Genomic DNA, 20560 nt, shown 5'->3' with positions numbered 1-20560 from the left:
AGCCTGATTTTAAAATTAATTTAAAAAGGTGCATTATGCAGAAATCGCTCGGCCATTTCCTGGTTTCAAAAATTTGAATAATTCGCCTAATTTCAGTGTATGTGACAAAACCGGCAGTCATTGAATCATTGTACCATCTAAACCGCTTTTAAATATATTTGAAGCTGGTGTACAAAACTGAAAGTAAAAGACGCAAAAACGAAACTTAAGAACAAGAAGCACAGAAAAACTGCACATAGAACAGATCTACCGCTTCTTCGACTTGCTTTCAATGAGAATGACATATGTATAAATCATATTTCTATGTGAATTTGGTCAGGTCGCCCAGAAAGTTATATTGCAGCTTTAAATTGAGATTTTGTGTCACTGATCTACACACAATACCCCATAATGTCAAAGTGGAATTTTGTTTGTAGAACATTTGAGAAATGAATACAAAATTAAAAGCTGAAATGTATTCGAGCCCTTTGTTATGGCAAGCCTAAATAAGTTCAGGAGTAAAAATGTGCTTAACAAATTGCATAATAAGTTGCATGGACTCATTCCGTGTTCAATAATAGTGGTTAACATGATTTTTGAATGACTACCTCATTATCTGTAAGGTTCTTCAATCGAGTAGTGAATTTCAAGCACAGATTCAACCACATAGACGAGGGAGGTTTTTCAATACCTTGCAAAGAACTGCACCGATTGGTAGATATATAAAAATAAAAAAGCAGATGCCAAATATCCCTTTGAGCATGATGAAGTTAAATACACTTTGGATGGTGTATGAATACACCCAGTCACTACAAAGATACAGGCGTCCTTCCTAACTCACTTGCCGGAGAGGAAGGAAACTGCTCAGGGATTTCACTAGGAGGCCAACTGTGATTTTAAAACAGTTAGAGAGTTTAATGGTTATGATATGAGAAAACTGAGGATGGATCAACAACATCGTAGTTACTCCACAATACTAACCTAAATGACAGTGAAAAGAAGGAAATCTGTACAGAATAAATTTTTTTGCAAATAAATTTTATTTTCTGTCCTGAATACAAAGAGTTGTGTTTTGGGCAAATCCAACACAACCCATCACTGAGTACCACTCTTCATATTTTCAAGCACGGTGGAGGCTGCATGATGTTATGGGTATGCTTGTCATCGGCAAGGACTAGGGAGTTTTTTAGGATACAAAGAAACGGAATACAGCTATAAGCACAGGCAAAATCCTAGAGGACAACCTGGTTCAGTCTGCTTTCCAGCAGACACTGGGAGACGAATTCACCTTTCAGCAGGACAATCACCTAAAACACAAGGCCAAATATACACTGGAGTTGAAGACATTGAATGTTCCTGAGTAGCTTAGTTACAGTTTTGACTTACATCTGCTTGAAAATCTATGGCAAGACTTTAACATGGCTGTCTAGCAATAATCAACAAACAACTTGGCAGAGCTTGAATAATTTTTTTAAGTAAATGGCCAAATATTGTACAATCCAGGTTTGCAATGCTCTTAGAGACTTACCCAGAAAGACTCACAGCTGTAATCGCTGCCAAAGGTTGACTCAGCGGTGTGAATACTTATGTAAATGAGATATGTCTGTATTTTATTTTCAAATAAAATAAATGAGCAAACATTTCTAAATACATGGTTTCACTTTGCCATAATGGGGTATTGTGTGTAGATGGGTGAGAAAAAAATCCATTTTGAATTCAGGCTGTAACAATTCAGGCTGGAATAAGTCAAGAGGTAGGAATACTTTCTGAAGGCTCTGTATAATATTTTCTGTTTAAATAATTACACAAATAAATGCACCAAAGAAAAACACGTGTTTTGAGTCTACATTGACATTGGTTTCAGTCCTACGTCTTCTTTCCTCTTTCCTACATTACTTCTCTAATTGTGGCATTTAAGATAATTTCCATTCTAGGGTCTCAGCACTACAGCTGAAATCAGCTGTCAATGTTTGTGCCTCTGCCTGCGTGCCAAATGAGCAGACAGTTTGTTAATCTCACAGTGTAAGTTCAGTTTGTGGTTGTTGATCCACAACTCTAGTTCCTCATAGTCCAATTTGTGCAACAGCTATATTTGGAAGTTCCGGAAGCTTGGGTAAAAGCTGCCAGGTGTCAAAGCAAACATCTTCTGATAAAGAAGCACACTTACTATATGGTCGATGTCCTCAGATCTACTTGAGATTGAGTGCTTTCCACACTCTGGCTTCAGCTCACGGTCTTTATCAAATCGCTGCATGAGGTCTGTCTGTTCTCCAATGGTCCTGCTAACTTTCTGTGCAATGTCAAACTTGACATGGGCCCCTTGCTGTTGGATGAGGTCTTTTGTGAGGCACACATGGTGTTCGCAGTTCAAGTCCAACGCTATGTTGTTTTCTGATCCACCACCTGTATTCACTGTGCGGTTCCACCAGAGTCTGAGACACACTGGGGCTTTATGAGGCTAGATCAAACTGCAGTTTCAGACCCTCTAGGCTGTATTTCCTTCTCCCGGCTTGCCTAAAATGCAGCATTTTGAATTTCCACAGCCTGCAGGTTCTCTCTTCATCACTCTCATGTATAGAATCTATACACACAGGCCACTGTGATAACTGAAAAGTGCATCAACTGTGTGGTCTGTTTCTCTTTTAGATCTGGCTTCAATTTTAGCTTGATTATTGACAACTGATATAGTGTTCATGGTGACTCAGTGGTTTCTGACTTCGGAAGGCTGGATGGCTAAAGCCAGGATAGTGACAGGTCAGCGTCTGTGGTTGTTTATCCTGCATTTGGCTTTTCTCCACTAAGCTGGCGGTGGACATCTGTGTCATCATTCATGACATCGGTGTCTACTATGGCAAACATCTGAGCATCAAACCACTTCTGTTTTTCAGTGGCAGATGTTTGAAATCTTCTGGTGGATTATGTCTGTGTATTGTGTCTTGCGCTGAAGCCATGCCAGAAAATGGAGTGTAGCTGTGATGACGGAGGCATCTGTTCCATCTTTAAACAATTCCAAACATGGCCTGTAATTGTCTCCAACTGCACTTTGAGTCACATTTCTTCTGTTCACCATGTTCCTTAATTGGTAGAAAGTTCCCATTTCTTCATTGGACGTTGTCTTGTAGAACTCCCTGTATATAAGGTCAGTAAAGTTCATTGTGCAGTGGAAGTCCGGAAAGGCAGGCAGTAAGCTTTCCACTTTGACCATGGGTTCAAGGGCATTTTTCAAATGTCCAATTGCTGCATCTGCATTTTGTTTTGTAAACTGATCACCTGTTAATGTCAACTTCACAAGCGGGGTTTGAGTGTTCTTGCCATCTACTTCTATGGAAGAATATAGGACATAACTTTCACTAAGTAGACTGATCGTCCTCATGTCTTTTGAACGTCTTTCATTTTCATCCAGTAGCCCTAAAGGCATTATATCTGATTTCCTTTTCATTACATCTGAGTATTTGTGAGGTAAGTGCCATTTAACATTAGACTTGTAGTGCTCAAATTGTGGTAACTGTCTGACAACGACACGTCCCACACGCTTTTTGAATTCGTTTGAGGTATTGTTTTGTCTTCCGTGTTTGGCGCAATTTCGGATATAGGAAGTTGAAGGACTGATCTGGAGACCTGTTGTGGGAGGTGATCTACACCAACACGTTTCTGAGACGCGAACATTATGATCCATCCAGTGGTAGACCTTTTTTTTATGTTCTATTAAAATGACGCGAGGTGTTACGCTCCTGTCGAAGTTGTCTATTGTACGTTGATATTGACATAGGCCTAGAAAAGGAGCACAGAAACAAGTTAATAAAAAAATAATGCTTATTCCCTTGAATGCCCAATATCAGCCGAATCTAGCTGCATATTACAAGCAAAAAGATAGTTCACGATTTTAGATGTTATTTCATTCAAAACATTTGATCATTGTTCAGTTGAAAGGGTCTCTCCTCGGATCCAGGGGATGGGCTGTCAGGAAGAGTGTCGATCCCTGACATTAAGACCTGGCCACTGTCAAGCTGGCCCCGATGATCGCAAACAGTGGCAGAGGTTCAAAACAGTTCTCAGTGATTAAATGAATGCAGCAAACATACATACTGTAGCCACGTAATGCATGCTATTAAGGGCCGCTACTGTGAGTTGCTATGTACAACACCGCACTGTGTGCATACCATTCCAGCACTGCTGAGATGAGGTCTTTCTTCGGATCCAGGGGATGGGCTATCATCCCTGGTAGCTGGACCTGTTCACTCTCAGGCATTGGATTATAGATAGTGACATAAATAGGGCTGTTGCGGTGACCGTATTACCGCCACACCGGTGGTCACAAGTCATGAAGGCAGTCAAATTCCACATGACCGTTTAGTCACGGTAATTAGGCTCTGATGCTGCTGCTGGTCATTAGTAGCCTACCAAACTTGCTAACTGCCTAGTACTCAGCACTCTATTGTCCCTCTAAATCACTCTGACATCAATGCAAATGTATCGAAAATCTAATCAAACACTTCATGAGAGCCCATGAGCTCATGTTGCGCAACATTTCTATAGGCTATGCAATTGCGGGAGAAAACAGAGTGATGGCAGCTAATAAAAAGAGGAGGATCCCATCAGCTTTCTATAGGCTAGGCCTACTATATTTATTTCTCAACTTTCCTAATATTAAGCACATTGCTTATATTTACAAAACGAATATAGCCTACCTGGCTGGCATGAAAATAAACCACGGGGAAGTGCATAGATGACATGCATTTTTTCCCCACTGCCCCTGTTTCAATACAGGTGCATGATAATGGTCCATTCTAAATCAAAACAAATGTCACACATATTATTTAGTAAAGATTAAATCAAGAATAGTCTGATGGGTGACAATAGTAGCTTATCACTTGTGAATTATATATTATCACTTGTGAATGATAATAATAATAATAATAATAATAATAAGCCATTTAGCAGACGCTTTTATCCAAAGCGACTTACAGTCATGCGTGCATACATTTTTTTTTTGTGTATGGGTGGTCCCGGGGATCGAACCCACTACCTTAGCGTTACAAGCGCCGTGCTCTACCAGCTGAGCTACAGAGGACCACATAAGAAACTATGCCTTTTTTTTGCGACTTGTTCAAAGCATACACCTCATGTAGCCTAGCCCATAGGCCTATATGTTTTAATAAGGTTTGTATCACTAAAGTGGCCAAATAACTTATTCAAATTAAGCACATTAATCCGCTTTACAAGGGGTGTAGAGCCTAACTGGCATATATAAGCAGAGCATGAGTTTCAAGTTTGGAGAAGATAATTTTCACCATAAAAATGCATCTTTATAATAAAGCACTACATGCATAATTGCATTTGCGGTCACTTTTGAAAATTGTTTTTTCCGAAACATTCGCGCTTACAGCCTACTACCATGTGTGCATTGCTGCGCTTAAAATGTGAAGAAATAGCCTAATAATTTTATCAACATTTTAAGCTAAACGTTCTGATCTGTTGCGTCAGCCACATCGCATAAACGTTTTTTTGATGGTAATGGTTGCATTAATTTGGGATCTATCGTATCCCACAACTGTCCCAGACTATGTTTGGAATATTTACTTCTCGCACAGAATAGATCGACTTTTGTACTATGGTGGATAGTAGATTGACATAGGCTAGTGTTTTTGCTGTTCGTTAGGCCTACTCATCTTGTTGGCTGACGAAAAGTAAATGTGGACAGTTCTTCCAATATCTTCAATATGCACCTCGGAATTGGCTAAGGACGCGCGCAGTTGCGTCCCCGATGTGTCGGTCTTCACTTGTAGCCTGTGAGAAAGACCGGATCACGTGACGGAGAGCCATGTGAGTGAGAGGCGCTTCGGATTGCGCAGCACACTCAGGGAGAAGGGCACAACGCTGCACTCCGGGCCGACAAAGTTTGCTGCTTCAGTGTTTTAAGATATTTTTGTCAGATGTTACTATGGTATTCTGAAGTACAATTACAAGCATTCCATAAGTGTCAAAGGCTTTTATTGACAATTACATTAAGTTTATGCAAAGAGTCAATATTTGCAGTGTTGACCCTTCTTTTTCAAGACCTCTGCAATCCACCCTGGCATGCTGTCAATTAACTTCTGGACCACATCCTGACTGATGGCAGCCCATTCTTGCATAATCAATGCTTGGAGTTTGTCAGAACTTGTGGGTTTTTGTTTGTCCACCCGCCTCTTGAGGATTGACCACAAGTTCTCAATGGGATTAAGGTCTGGGTAGTTTCCTGGACATGGAGCAAAGATATCAATGTTTTGTTCCCCGAGCCACTTAGTTATCACTTTTGCCTTATGGCAAGGTGCTCCATCATGTTGGAAAAGGCATTGTTCATCACCAAACTGTTCTTGGATGGTTGGGAGAAGTTGCTCTCGGAGGATGTGTTGGTACCATTCTTTATTCATGGCTGTGTTCTTAGGCAAAATTGTGAGTGAGCCCACTCCCTTGGCTGAGAAGCAACCCCACACATGAATGGTCTCAGGATGATTTACTGTTGGCATGACACAGGACTGATGGTAGCGCTCACCTTGTCTTCTCCGGACAAGCTTTTTTCCGGATGCCCCAAACAATCGGAAAGGGGATTCATCAGAGAAAATTACTTTACCCCAGTCCTCAGCAGTCCAATCCCTGTACATTTTGCAGAATATCAGTCTGTCCCTGATGTTTTTCCTGGAGAGAAGTGGCTTCCTCGCTGCCCTTCTTGACACCAGGCCATCCTCCAAAAGTCTTTGCCTCACTGTGCGTGCAGATGCACTCACACCTGCCTGCTGCCATTCCTGAGCAAGCTCTGCACTGGTGGTGCCCCGATCCCGCAGCTGAATCAACTTTAGGAGACGGTCCTGGCGCTTGCTGGACATTCTTGGGCGCCCTGAAGCCTTCTTCACAACAATTTAACCTCTCTCCTTGAAGTTCTTGATGATCCGATAAATGGTTGATTTAGGTGCAATTTTACTAGCAGCAATATCCTTGCCTGTGAAGCCCTTTTTGTGCAAAGCAATGACGACGGCACGTGTTTTCTTGCAGATAACCATGGTTAACAGAGGAAGAACAATGATTTCAAGCACCACCCTCCTTTTAAAGCTTCCAGTCTGTTATTCTAACTCAATAATAATAATAATCATCAATCAGCATGACAGAGTGATCTCCAGCCTTGTCCCCGTCAACACTCTCACCTGTGTTAACGAGAGAATCACTGACATGATGTCAGCTGGTCCTTTTGTGGCAGGGCTCAAATGCAGTGGGATTAAGTTCATTTTCATGGCAAATAGGGACTTTGCAATTAATTGCAATTAATCTGATCACTCTTCATATCATTCTGGAGTGTATGCAAATTGCCATCATAAAAACGGAGGCAGCAGACTTTGTGAAAATTAATATTTGTGTCTTCTCAAAACTTTTGACCACGACTGTATACATACCATTCGATCATCGTTGTGTTGCGTTGTCAGGACAAGCTACACTCCCTGCAGTCTGGACCTGGACACACTCCATATGTCTCTTCCACTGGAGGCATTTCTCATCCCATGACTCGCCAATCTTTTTCAATTTTGTCATTGTACTCTTCCTGGACACACAGACACCAAGCCTGGATAGTTGGTCAAATAATCTATTTTTGGCCCCACCATAAAGCATGACAAGTGCATTACGAAAGATGGTGCACACATACATTTTGAACGTGACCTTAAAATGGGTGGCACCTGCCATGGCCATTGTGCACTTCTGTAGGTAGTCTGAAGGCCTCTTCCTTGTTCCTGTAGCCACAGTCATGCAGAAAGAGTTCACACATTGCAAAGATTCCAATAATCTAGGGGCTGACTTTTTCCACTCATCCAAAACATTATCCCATAAAAACTCTTTCAGTGCTTAGGGACTGGTGTGTCGCAGTATTGAGTCCACCTTTTTACTGGCCAATCCTCTACACTCCTCAGTCACAATATTCAGTGCTTTCTTTATAACAACTTGTGACAAACCTGGAACTTGCATTAAATACTTTGGTATTGCCCTGGGCCGACTACCTTGAAGACATACACCAATTCTTTCCAAAGGACCTCTAAGTATCCATGACTTTGTACCAGAAGTAATTGTAACAGTGACCTTAAAAAGGAAAATAAGGTTTTAATATCTGAGACTGTCATCATGCAAAACATTTTCAATGATAAACTTTGTATGTGCCACACAAAATGGGCTTTATCAGTTACTTCATTGTCAAGGAAAGAAAACAACTATATATAAATAATCTAGGCTACAATTGCCACCATGATCAACTGAAAATATCATTAAATGTAGCCTACAAATGTGACTGCAGGACTTGTGCAACACTGCTTTCAACCTATAAGTCTATGAAGAGTACAATCATTCATACTGGGATAATAAACAAACAATCAAACAAAGGTTAACCTGTAGCTGCATGGCCTATTGCATTGACAAAAGTTAGCTGTAGATAGCTATGTTGTTCGGAGGTAGAGTACTTACTTTAACTACACAGTGATCACTTTCGTTGTTGTCACTTACAGCCGATGATGCACCAAAAAACGGTTGAATTCCTAGCTATATCTGGCAGCTGGTCATCTGTCGCTGGGTCCTTGTATAGGCTTAGACTCGCCGGACTCTCAGCGCTTTCCTGAACAGACATTATTTTGGTACTTCTGGGGGTCCTAAATCAAGAATTGTATCTTTCCCTCACAAAACAGCCGATTCTTTCCACGTCATTGGCACTTCTATTATATTTGAGTAGCAGATTGTGACAGGAGCCACATACTGTTTTTAAAACCCATCATACAGTGTGACAAGTCCATTATCTCTTCTAAAGCCAGTGTGAAGTCTGGTCGGAATAAAGACGATTTACCTTCACCACAAACACTGCATACATCAACATATTTTGAAGGGGTTTTAATATCTGCGATTTCATAGCCATTCTCATGTACTGTTGCACCTATAACACTAATCTAATGAGCACCTTTGATGCTCCGCCCAAGCAAGGCATTTGATTGGTTTGACAAGTAGCAAGGCGTCACTGATTTACACCTGGTTCCCACCCCATTTTAGCTGATTTTGTGCCATGGCTTCTCGTTTTGTACCCAGGCTTCTCGTTTAGCCTGGTTCTTGACGAGGCTATCATGCAAGTAATGGTTGAACCTAACTCGATGGATGGCAAATTCTGCTCTCTGTCTTATCAATAAATATACAGTTACCTGTATGTGCGTCCTTTTGGAAGCAGGTGTGTTTCTTGGAGCATTGCTATATCAATATGGTTTATTGATAGGATATCAAGACAGCTGGAATGTTTGATAGGACAATTTAGTCTTTTCAAATTCCAAGAGAGAATAGCTAGCGTTGCCATTGTTTTTCAAAAAGGAATGTTATATCAATTATATAATTTTACATTTACATTTTAGTCATTTAGCAGACGCTCTTATCCAGAGCGACTTACATCAGCAATTAGGGTTAAGTGCCTTGCTTAAGGGCACATCGACAGATTTTTCACCTAGTCGGCTCGGGGATTAGAACCAGCGACCTTTCGGTTACTGGCACAACGCTCTTACCCACTAAGCTACCTGCCGCCCATAATTGTTATATTTAGTGTTGATAAGCCCATGGATGTGTAACAAAAAGCAGGACCCACAGGGAAACCCACCAATTGGTCGTTCCACCCCCAGAAAATCCCCCTTGTAATATATTAGTTCACTGTTGATACAGTCCTAAAATGTTTTGCATGTCAGCAGTCAAGTTGTCAAGATATTGGCCTTTCAAGAAGCAAAGTGTTACCGGCCACATCAACATGGTGATGCAAAATGCATCATCCCTTTAAGGTATTAAAAACTAAATGAAGCAGAATATAAAATAAGTAACCTTTTTCAGACCTTTACAGTTTAGTTAGCAGACTTGATGAGTTAGGGTAGGTCATGAATAAAAAAGAAAAAGTAAAAAAGTAAATAACAAAAGATATGCAAGCCTAAACAGTCAAATAGGTTAGCTGTAGGAACAACAGTTTTTAGCTTAATCCATTGTCATAATACATTATTAGCAATATGGTTTGACCTCAAATATACATTTGCCCTCCATTTCTATTACGCATTTAAGTGCTCCATACTAATGTACAAAGAAAGAAGAGGGTATGTGCAAGAAATGCAGTCTATAATCAAGTACTACACAATCATTCATCATGACCTATAGGCAGGGCTCTAAAGTACGACCAATTTGGTCACACATAAAAATAAAAATAATGCTGCGTGTCCAGTACTTTTATTTTGGGAGCACCGTGCGACAAAAAAATTATCCAATAAAAAAAACTTGATGCATAACAATATTTCGCAGCAACCCTTCTCTTCACTGCTCATACAAGACAGGCTGATATGTTGTTTACAAATCATAATGCTACAAATGTTCGAATGTAGCTAATTAGAGCAGGTACAATCAATCCCTTTTCCTGCAAATTTTCTCTCAAAACTGTGCCGCCCCTTTCTGTCAGCTATATGGCATTAGCTAGCAAGCTAGCTAGCAAGAACAATGAAACATGGTGGATTTTCAACTTTCTTGAACAAAAAAAAACAAATAATGAAATTATCAACCACAACCAGAAGAAGAGGACAATGCCAGAAATGCTGCCACGTGATCCACCTCTTCAGAAAAATATCTACATGTTTCGAGGGGGGTTGCTTCCCGAATTCAAGTGGCTAAGGAGGGACAAAACTAGCAACAATGTTCTGTGAGTACTGTCGAAAGTGTGGCGTAAAACACAAGTGGTTGCTAAAACATAACTTTAGCCAAAAGCACATCAAGTACATTGGGGCAGGGGTTGGAGCAACATCACTACGTCTACTACCAGGCAGCCGTATTTGACAGGCAACAACAGGTGGCAGCCCAAGCCGGTCAACAGGCAGAGCTAACCGAGCTAGAGTAGATGAAGTTTAACACCAGTTACTGCATTGCCAAAGAGATGGTTTTTACCAAATTCAGACGCATGTTACTCACCCAGAAAAAGAATGGACTACAAATCAACCCAACATATGGAAATGAGTTGTCCTGCACAAACATTATTAGCATTTGGCACCATCGCGGACACTATTTGTAATATTTTCTGAATGCAGCAATGGATAAGAGTTTACAGTTGCACTTTAAAATACATAAATATTATGTTTTAATCACCTATATAAATATGTTTGCTGTTGCACTTTTGAATACAATTATTAAAGGTTTTTATTCTAATGTCTTGTACACTCTCTAGTGATGTGTTCTACATCATCAAGGTAACAACTGATAACAGTTAATAATGATAGGCCAGTCATTTTAAGTAATTTTTTTCTGGTGCTCCTAAATTGTGTCTGGTGTTCCTTACTTTTTGAAGTTAGGCACACCAGTGCTACCAATTACAAAAGTTAATTTAGAGCCCTGCCTGTAGGCCATGTCCTACCTGGGAGATAAATTCAATAGCCTAAATGGCTACAGCAATCAACAGGAAGAAAAAAGATAGTAGGGGAATAGCTACCAACTTATATTGCCATATTTAGCCAATGTAGGGATTCACCTCAATATATTGTCCATTGTTCGTTAATTGGTGTGGTGTCATCACTGTGTTAATGTCCTGGACCATAGGCAATACAATAATAACAAATTCCAATGCTCACCAATAACAGTAATAATGTTCCTAGTATTACCCACTTGAGGGGCTATCCTCATCATTGTCTTATGCTGAGGGCAGCATCATAGCCATAGGCTAGGCTGCGTGATTGTGCATAGATAGTGTACCTGAATATTGAGCCAGTCATGATGGGGTTCCATCTGTCGACTCATCCCCTTGTGTGTTGGGTTTAATGTGATTCTCAAATAAGTCATGAGCTTCCTTGGCAGTGGAGAACGTGTATGTTGTGTTCTGGAATGTCAAGATGAGTTTTGCCGGGTGGATGAAGCCGCATCTCAGATTTAGCTTGTGTAGCTGGGATCTCACCTAATTGTAGGTTGCCCTCCGTTTTAGCAGTTCGGCACTCAGGTCTGAGTAGATGCTAATCCTCTTCTCCTAATACATCAGAGCCCCTGATTCCGCTGCAAGGCGAACAATTCGGCGTTTGACTTCAAAACTGTGGATTCGTTCAATCATACAGCGAGAGTAGTTGCCGAGAGGACCCGGTTGGTGCACAAAGTTAATCACCGGCATGGGACCCAGCTTCTCCTACCCGAACAGGTCATAGAAAATACTGCTCATGAAGGAAGTTGGGTTGCCCTCTTCCACACCAGTTTCAATTCCTATGATCCGCACATTGAATTTAGGGAAATGATTTTCAAGTGATTCCGTTTTCTCTTTTAGGAGATTGATTGCCTCTTCTAGCTTAGCTCACACTAATCTTAGCTCGTGTTTCCAGGTCATGGAGTCGCACCTCTGTCGCATTGGCTGCTTTCTTCAGACTTTCCACTTTAGTTGAATAAGTATCTACTTTAGAAGTGAGCACTGCGAGTGAAGTCGAGGGCAGAGGTAATCTCCTCACAAACAATTTCTCGGATAGTAGCGGCCAGTTCCTTCTGTTGTCTGGTGTTGAGAGCCGCCATGTTCCCACAGGTGAATTGTGGACGGACAGATTATGCCACCTGCTGGAGCGAAATAGACCTGCCAGTTTTTACTTGTGAACCTTAATATGTTTAAAAATATATATATATTTTAACCTTTATTTAACCAGGTAAGCCAGTTGAGAACAAGTTCTCATTTACAACTGCGACCTGGCCAAGATAAAGCAAAGCAGTGCGATAAAAAACAACAACACAGAGATACATATGGGGTAAACAAAACATAAAGTCAAAAATACAACAGAAAATATATATACAGTGTGTGCGAATGTAGTAAGTTATGGAGGTAAGGAAATAAATAGGCCATAGTGCAAAATAGTTACAATTTCGTATAACACTGGAATGATAGATGTGCAAAAGATGATGTGCAAATAGAGATACTGGGGTGCAAATTAGCAAAATAAATAACAATATGGGGATGAGTTAGTTGGGTGGGCTACTTTCAGAAAGGCTGTGTACAGGTGCAGTGATCGGTAAGCTGCTATGACAACTGACGCTTAAAGTTAGTGAGGGAGATAAGAGTCTCCAGCTTCAGAGATTTTTGCAGTTCGTTCCAGTCATTGGCAGCAGAGAACTGGAAGGAATGGCGGCCAAAGGAGGTGTTGGCTTTGGGGATGACCAGTGAGATATACCTGCTGGAGCGCAGACTACGGGTGGGTGTTGCTATGGTGACTAGTGAGCTAAGATTAGACAGGGATTTGCCTAGCAGTGATTTATAGATGACCTGGAGCCAGTGGGTTTGGCGACGAATATGTTGTATGGCGTTGAAGCTCGTTTGGAGGTTTGTTAACACAGTGTCCAATGAAGGGCCAGATGTATACAAAATGGTGTCATCCGCATAGAGGTGGATCCGAGCGTCACCCGAGAATTGAACCCTGTGGCACCCCCATAGAGACGGCCAGAGGTCCAGACAACAGGCCCTCCGATTTGACACATTGAACTCTATCTGAGAAGTAGTTGGTGAACCAGGCGAGGCAGTCATTAGAGAAACCAAGGCTATTTAGTCTGCCAATAAGAATGCAGTGGTTGACAGAGTCGAAAGCCTTGGCCAGGTCGATGAAGACGGCTGTGCAGTACTGTCTTTTATCGATCGCGGTTATAATATCGTTTAGGACCTTGAGCGTGGCTGAGGTGCACCCATGACCAGCTCGGAAACCGGATTGCATAGCGGAGAAGGTACGATGGGATTCGAAATGGTCGATGATCTGTTTGTTAACTTGGCTTTCAAATACTTTCGAAAAGGCAGGGCAGGATGGATATAGGTCTATAACAGTTTGGATCTAGGGTGTCACCCACTTTGAAGAGGGGGATGACCGCGGCAGCTTTCCAATCTCTGGGGATCTCAGACGTTACGAAAGAGAGGTTGAACAGGCTAGTAATAGGGGTTGCGACAATTTCGGCGGCTAATTTTAGAAAGATTGTCTAGCCCCGCTGATTTGTAGGGGTCCAGATTTTTCAGCTCTTTCAGAACATCAGCTGTCTGAATTTGTGTGAAGGAGAAGCAGGGGTGGGGGGGGCATGGGCAAGTTGCAGCGGAGGGTGCAGAGCTGGTGGCCGGGGTAGTGGTAGCCAGGTGGAAAGCATGGCCAGCCGTAGCAAAATTCTTGTTGAAATTCTCGATTATCGTACATTTATCGGTGGTGACAGTTTCCTAGCCTCAGTGCAGTGGGCAGTTCGGAGGAGGTGCTCTTATTTTCCATGGACTTTACAGTGTCGCAAAACTTTTTGGAATTAGTGCTACAGGATGCACATTTCTGTTTGAAAAAGCTAGCCTTTGCTTTCCTAACAGATTGTGTATATTGGTTCCTGACTTCCCTAAAAAGTTGCATATCGCGGGGGCTGTTCGATGCTAATGCTGTACGCCACAGGATGTTTTTGTGCTGGTCAAGGGCAGTCAAGTCTGAGGAGAACCAGGGGCTATATCTGTTCTTAGTTCTGAATTTTTTGAATGGGGCATGCTTATTTAAGATTGAGAGGAAAGCACTTTTAAAGAACAACCAGGCATCTTCTACTGATGGAATGAGGTCAATATCCATCCAGGATACCCGGGCCAGGTCAATTAGAAAGGCCTGCTCGCTAAAGTGTTTTAGGGAGCGTTTGACAGTGATGAGGGGTGGTCGTTTGATCGCGGACCCATTACGGACGCAAGCAATAAGGCAGTGATTGCTGAGATCCTGGTTGAAGACAGCGGAGGTGTATTTAGAAGGTACATTTGTCAGGATGATATCTATGAGGGTGCCCATGTTTACAGATTTAGGGTTGTACCTGGTAGGTTCGTTGATAATTTGTGTGAGATTGAGGGCATCTAGTTTAGATTGTAGGTTGGCCGGGGTGTTAAGCATATCCCAGTTTAGGTCACCAAGCAGTACGAACTCTGAGGATAGATGGGGGACAATCAGTTCACATATGGTGTCCAGGGCACAGCTCGGGGCTGAGGGGGGTCTGTAGCAAGCGGCAACAGTGAGAGACTTATTTCTGGAAAGGTGGATTTTTAGAAGTAGAAGCTCAAACTGTTTGGGCACAGACCTGGATAGTACAATAGAGCTCTGCAGGCTCTCTCTACTGTAGATTGCAACCCCACCCCCTTTGGCAGTTCTATCGAGAGGGAAAATGTTGTAGTTGGGGATGGACATTTCTGAATTTTTGGTGGCCTTCCTAAGCCAGGATTCAGACACTGCTAGAAAATCAGGGTTGGCGGAGTGTGCTAACGCAGTGAATAACTCAAACTTAGGGAGGAGGCTTTGGATATTAACGTGCAAGAAACCAAGGCTTTTACGATTACAGAAGTCAACAAATGATAACGTCTGGGGAGTAGGAGTGATACTGGGGGCTACAGGGCCTGGGTTAACCTCTACATCACCAGAGGAACAGAGGAGGAGTAGAATAAGGATATGGCTAAAGGCTTTAAGTACTGGTCTTCTAGTGCGTTGGGTACAGAGAAAAAAAGGGGCCGGTTTCCGGGCGTTGTAGAATAGATTCAGGGCATTATGTACAGAAAAGGATATGGAAGGATATGAGTACAGTGGAGGTAAACCTAAGCGTTGGGTAACGATGAAGGAGATAGCATCACTGGAGGCACCGATTGAGACGGTCTCCGCGTGTATGGGGGGTGGGACAAAGGAGCTATCTAAGGCAGGTTTAGCTGGGCTGGGGGATCTACAGTGAAATAGTACAATAAGAAATAACCGAAACAGCAATAAGCAAGGCATATTGACATGGGAGAGAGGCATAAGGCAATCACAGGTGTAATTCGAGAGAGCTAAGACAACAGCTGGTAATGGCGACAAAGTTTGGGCTGAGGCTAAACATAAACAGGATGCGGTACCGTAAAAAGGAACAGTCCAGCAGGCATCAGCTGTATAGCTGAGTTATCATAAGGTCCGGTGAACAGCAATAGGATAGTTCGGAGGTAGTTCGGGGGCTGCTATAGCACTAGCGAGCAAGAGGCCACGGCTAGCGTGTGCTAGCGGGCCGGGGCTAGCAGATGGATCTTCGTGGTCGACGTCATAATGGGAAGCCTGTTGTAACCACATCAGACGATTTAGTCGGCAGACCAGTCATGTTGGATCGTCGGGGCTCCGTGCCAACACTAGGAGGTCCCGTCCGGTTGACAGAGAGGTAGATAGCTGGGAGATGGGCCTGGCTCAAGGCTAACTCAGGGCTGATTAACCAACCACAAAACGTCCATTTGGTTGCAGCTAGCTAGTAGCGATGAATCCGGTGTTAAGGTCCAGTGGTTCCGGCAGAAAATCCGATATGCTCTGTCTCGATAGCGCGATGTGCAGACTGGCCAACAATTGTCCAGGCTAGAGCTGGCTGGTAGGAAGTGCAGGCCACGGCCACGGACAATGGTGAAGACCGCTAACGGTGGCTAATAGCAAGTAGCTAGTTAGCTGGCTAGCTGGCTAGTTTCAGCCAGAGGTTCTGGATAAAAATGTGTGAAGAAACAACAGAATCCATTCCACATTGGGTGAGGCGGGTTGCAGGAAAGTATATTTAGTTAAAGGATGGAAAGTGAGATTGAGAAATATATACGAAAAAGACAAAAAAACTAAAACTGGCTATTTACATAAAGGACACTACAGAAAACACTACCGCACTGCTATGCCATCTACTACTGAACACGTTAAAAAACTGTCTGTTAATTCTCAGTAATTCTGCAAAAGAAAGCCAAGATAAGGCCACGCGTTTCAATACATGACACTGGAACCGGTGATTGTGAATTTCTCATATTCTGTTTGATTTCTTGGTCAAACAGTCCTTTGACAAGGAGTAGTAAGTATATAGCAGTCATGTTAATTAGAGTTAGAATAACTGGGTGTTCTGATGCCTTCCATCTGTCTGCCACACAAGACGCAACCACCATGACAGACATGTGTGCTTTGTCCCAGCGGTACTCCCTGTGAGTGTGTGCATGCGCGTCACTCACAGTTGTGTGTGTGTGTCCTACTCACTGCGTCTGCACTCTTGAAGTACAGTCTGTAGTTAGTAATGAAGACTTTGCCTTTGACAGCTCCGTTGAATGGACAGATGTAGATTATGTCTTTGTCTGGGAGGAGGGAGGGAGGGAGAGGGATAGGTCAAAAGAGAGATATAGAGAGGTAGGGAGAGAGGGAGGGATCGGGAGGGAGAGAGAGGGGAGAGACGGAGAGAGAGAGAGCGAGGGAGGACGAGAGTGAGGGAGGGGGGAGAGGGAGGGAGAGTGAGGGAGGGGGGAGAGAGGGGAGGAGGGAGAGAGAGAGAAGAGGAAGAGGGAGAGAGAGAGAAGAGGAAGAGGGAGGAGAGAAAACAAGTAATATAAGAATGAGCAAGTATATACAACGCACACGTACATACGCTGAACAAACCATGATGTAAACATTACAGCAAGAAAAAAGCTTTTCAAACGCTGTATTCAACCTGTCTTAAAATTCTCCAAGCAATAAATATCATTGGCAGAAGTGATCCCAGAGAGAGCGAGAGAGGAGATAAAGAGTGTAATGTTTACTGTTAATTTTGTATTGTTTATTTCCCTTGTGTTTCTTGTCTATTTCAATTGCTTTGGCAATGTAAACATATGTTTCCCATGCCAATAAAACCCTTTGAATTGAATTGAAAGAGAGACAAATTAAGATAGCGACATTTATAACTACTCTGGAACAACGCAAGTTGACACGGCTGGGGAGAGTAGGTTCTATATTTAGCCTCTCCTGTGACAACCCCAACAGGAATCTCCTCTCTACCACCTCTCCTGTTTATATTTACTGTAAACACTGACACACCACAATTTGGTGTGGGCGGAATACCGTATATACAGTGCATTCGGAAAGTGTTCAGAACCCTTGACTTTTCCCACATTTTGTTACGTTACAGCCTTATTCTAAAATTGATTAAATAGTTTCCCCCCCTCAATCTACACACAATACCCATAATGACAAAGCAAAAGTAGGTTTTTAGAACATTTTGAAAATGTATTTTAAAAAAAGATTCAGACCCTTTCCTCAGTACTTTGTTGAAGCAGCTTTGGCAGCGATTACAGCATCGAGTCTTCTTGGGTATGACGCTACAAGCTTGGCACGCATGTATTTGGGGAGTTTCTCCCATTCTTCTCTGCAGATCCTCTCAAGCTCTGTCAGGTTGGATGGGGAGCGTCGCTGCACAGCTATTTTCAGGTCTCTCCAGAGATGTTTGATCAGGTTCAAGTCCGGGCTCTGGCTGGGCCACTCAAGGACATTGAGACTTGTCCCGAAGCCACTCCTGCGTTGTCTTTGCTGTGTGCTTAGGGTCGTTGTCCAGTTGGAAGGTGAACCTTCACCTACTTTGCTCCGTTCATCTTTGCCTCGATCCTGACTAGTCTCCCGGCCGCTGAAATACATCCCTACAGCATGATGCTGCCACAACCATGCTTCACTGTAGGGATGGTGCCAGATTTCCTCCAGACGTGATGCTTGGCATTCAGGCCAAAGAGTTCAATCTTGGTTTCATCAGACCAGAGAATCTTGTTTCTCATGGTCTGAGAGTCCTTAGGTGCTGTCATGTGCCTTTTACTGAGGAGTGGCTTCTGTCTGGCCACTACCATAAAGTCCTGATTGGTGGAGTGCTGCAGAGATGGTTGTCCTTCTAGAAGGTTCTCCCATCTCCAAAGAGGAAATCTGGAGCTCTAGGAAGAGTCTTGGTTGTTCCAAACTTCTTCCATTTAAGAATGATGGAGGCCACTGTGTACTTGGGGACCTTCAATGTTGCAGCATTTTTTGTACCCTTCCCCAGCTCGACACAATCCTGTCTTGGAGCTCTATGGATAATTCCTTCGACCTCATGGCTTGGTTTTTGCTCTGACATGCACTGTCAACTGTGCAACCTTATATAGACAGGTGTGTGCCTTTCCAAATCATGTCCAATCAATTGAATTTATCACAGGTGGACTCCAATCAAGTTGTAGAAACATCTCAAGGATGATCAATGGAAACAGGATGCACCTTTCTAGTCTCATAGCAAAGGGTCTGAATACTTATGTAAATAAGGTATCTGTTTATTTATTTAATTTTTTTGCTAACATTTCTAAAAACCTACTTTCCGAATGCACTGTAAGTATTCTAAGACACCAACTACTGCTGCTGAATAATGTCACCAACTTTCAAGGCTAGAGAAAAAACATTAGTTCTTCCTGTTATGAGAAAGGTTACAAGGCTAAATACAGATCACATTAAAGGAATCCTATATGATGTAACCATCTCTGGAATTTGAAACTAACCACTAGTGAGAGTTCCTGTTATGAGAGGTTCCTTGAAGACAGAGAGAGCGAATCTCAATAATATTTCCTTGATTCTTTATTTCCTCCCTCCTCATCTCCCTCTCAAAGCACATTGGAGCAGAAGATCTGAGGTTCCTCTACTCATATCTTCTCCTCCAATACGTTTTGAGAAGGAGACGAGGAGCGAGGATGCACGCAATCAAGGAAATACGATTGAGATTCACCCAGAAACAGCTTAGAAAACTCACCTATGACTCTCTCCTCTCCGGGCAGTAAGATGACATCTGCCAGTGGTTCCATCTTCAGACTCTCTCTGGATGCCTGCCATCAAAACAGGAACATGAATAGGGTACACACACACACAGAAAGACGCATAGTGCTTTTACTTCCTGCTTTGCTCCTAGGTTCAAAACACACAGGTTAAGACAAAAATATTATAATATGCCATAACTCTTTGCGCAACTATAGGTTGTTATCAATAAACCATCAGAATACGATGCAGAGCTCTATCAGAGTTATACAGCAAGTAACTGCATGCTTTTTATGTTCAGTAAACATCAATTGATCATGCATTTTCAGATACTTGAAGGTAGCCTATCCATTTGGCATCTAGTTAACTAGCTAGCTAGCTACGCAAAGAATGTGTCATTTAGCTTGCTTCATCAGATATTAGGCTTTTGGAAAGAGCTTGACATCTGCAAGTCCTCGTCCTGGTAAAGTTTTCAGTCGACTAATGTCTTCACCACTATAGATGGCAAGCAAATCAAACAATATTTGGATATAGCCATGTAGTTTATCCCCTGAAAGTTAGTATGTTAACTAGCCATACTGATGTGATCTGTTATTAGCTAGCTAGCCAATTTGACGTGGTTCATCAATTAAGGCTGACTAGGGCTGTGGCGGTCACAAAATTTCATCAGCCGGTGATTGTCAAGTAAATAACTGTCGGTCTCACAGTAATTGACCGTTAATTAACATAAAACACATTTAGCCTCTCCTGGCTTCCACACATAGCTTATTAAATCCATGTAATATAGCCTACACCTTCACAATAAATCCATTATTTATTTTAGACAGGTCTAAAGAAGCATGATATGAAGAAAATGATTGGCCTTATCTTAGGTCCTGATGTGGCTATTCCAACTGGCTGTGGGCTACACTAGTTCATTTAGCAGAAAAGATTTGCTTATCATTCCGTATAATTATTTTATAGTATTTTATAGTCTGAAGAACACAATTGAACAAAGCTGAATAAAATATACATATTTTCTCCAAACGATTTGAGGG

The 20560-nt window shown here is 42.3% G+C and overlaps 1 protein-coding gene across 2 annotated transcripts in view; it reads right to left on the bottom strand.

Annotated features, from left to right (window-relative positions):
- LOC311132654 (myotubularin-like) overlaps window positions 1–20560 on the bottom strand; it is a 69172-nt gene that overhangs the window by 20288 nt on the left and 28324 nt on the right. For both annotated transcript variants that reach the window (XM_084165917.1, XM_084165918.1), the window contains 2 exons: window positions 19522–19594; window positions 16998–17092 (listed from right to left, as the gene is read on the bottom strand). In XM_084165917.1, coding sequence (XP_084022043.1) covers window positions 16998–17092; window positions 19522–19594 — 168 coding nt within the window. The remainder of the gene's footprint in view (window positions 1–16997; window positions 17093–19521; window positions 19595–20560) is intronic.

Source organism: Coregonus lavaretus (genome assembly GCF_964263955.1).
Source record: "Coregonus lavaretus genome assembly, chromosome: 7".
Classification (NCBI taxonomy): Eukaryota; Metazoa; Chordata; class Actinopteri; order Salmoniformes; family Salmonidae; genus Coregonus; species Coregonus lavaretus.
The sequence above is the reverse complement of the archived record's forward strand: the minus strand, read 5'-3'. Positions and strand labels throughout refer to the sequence as shown.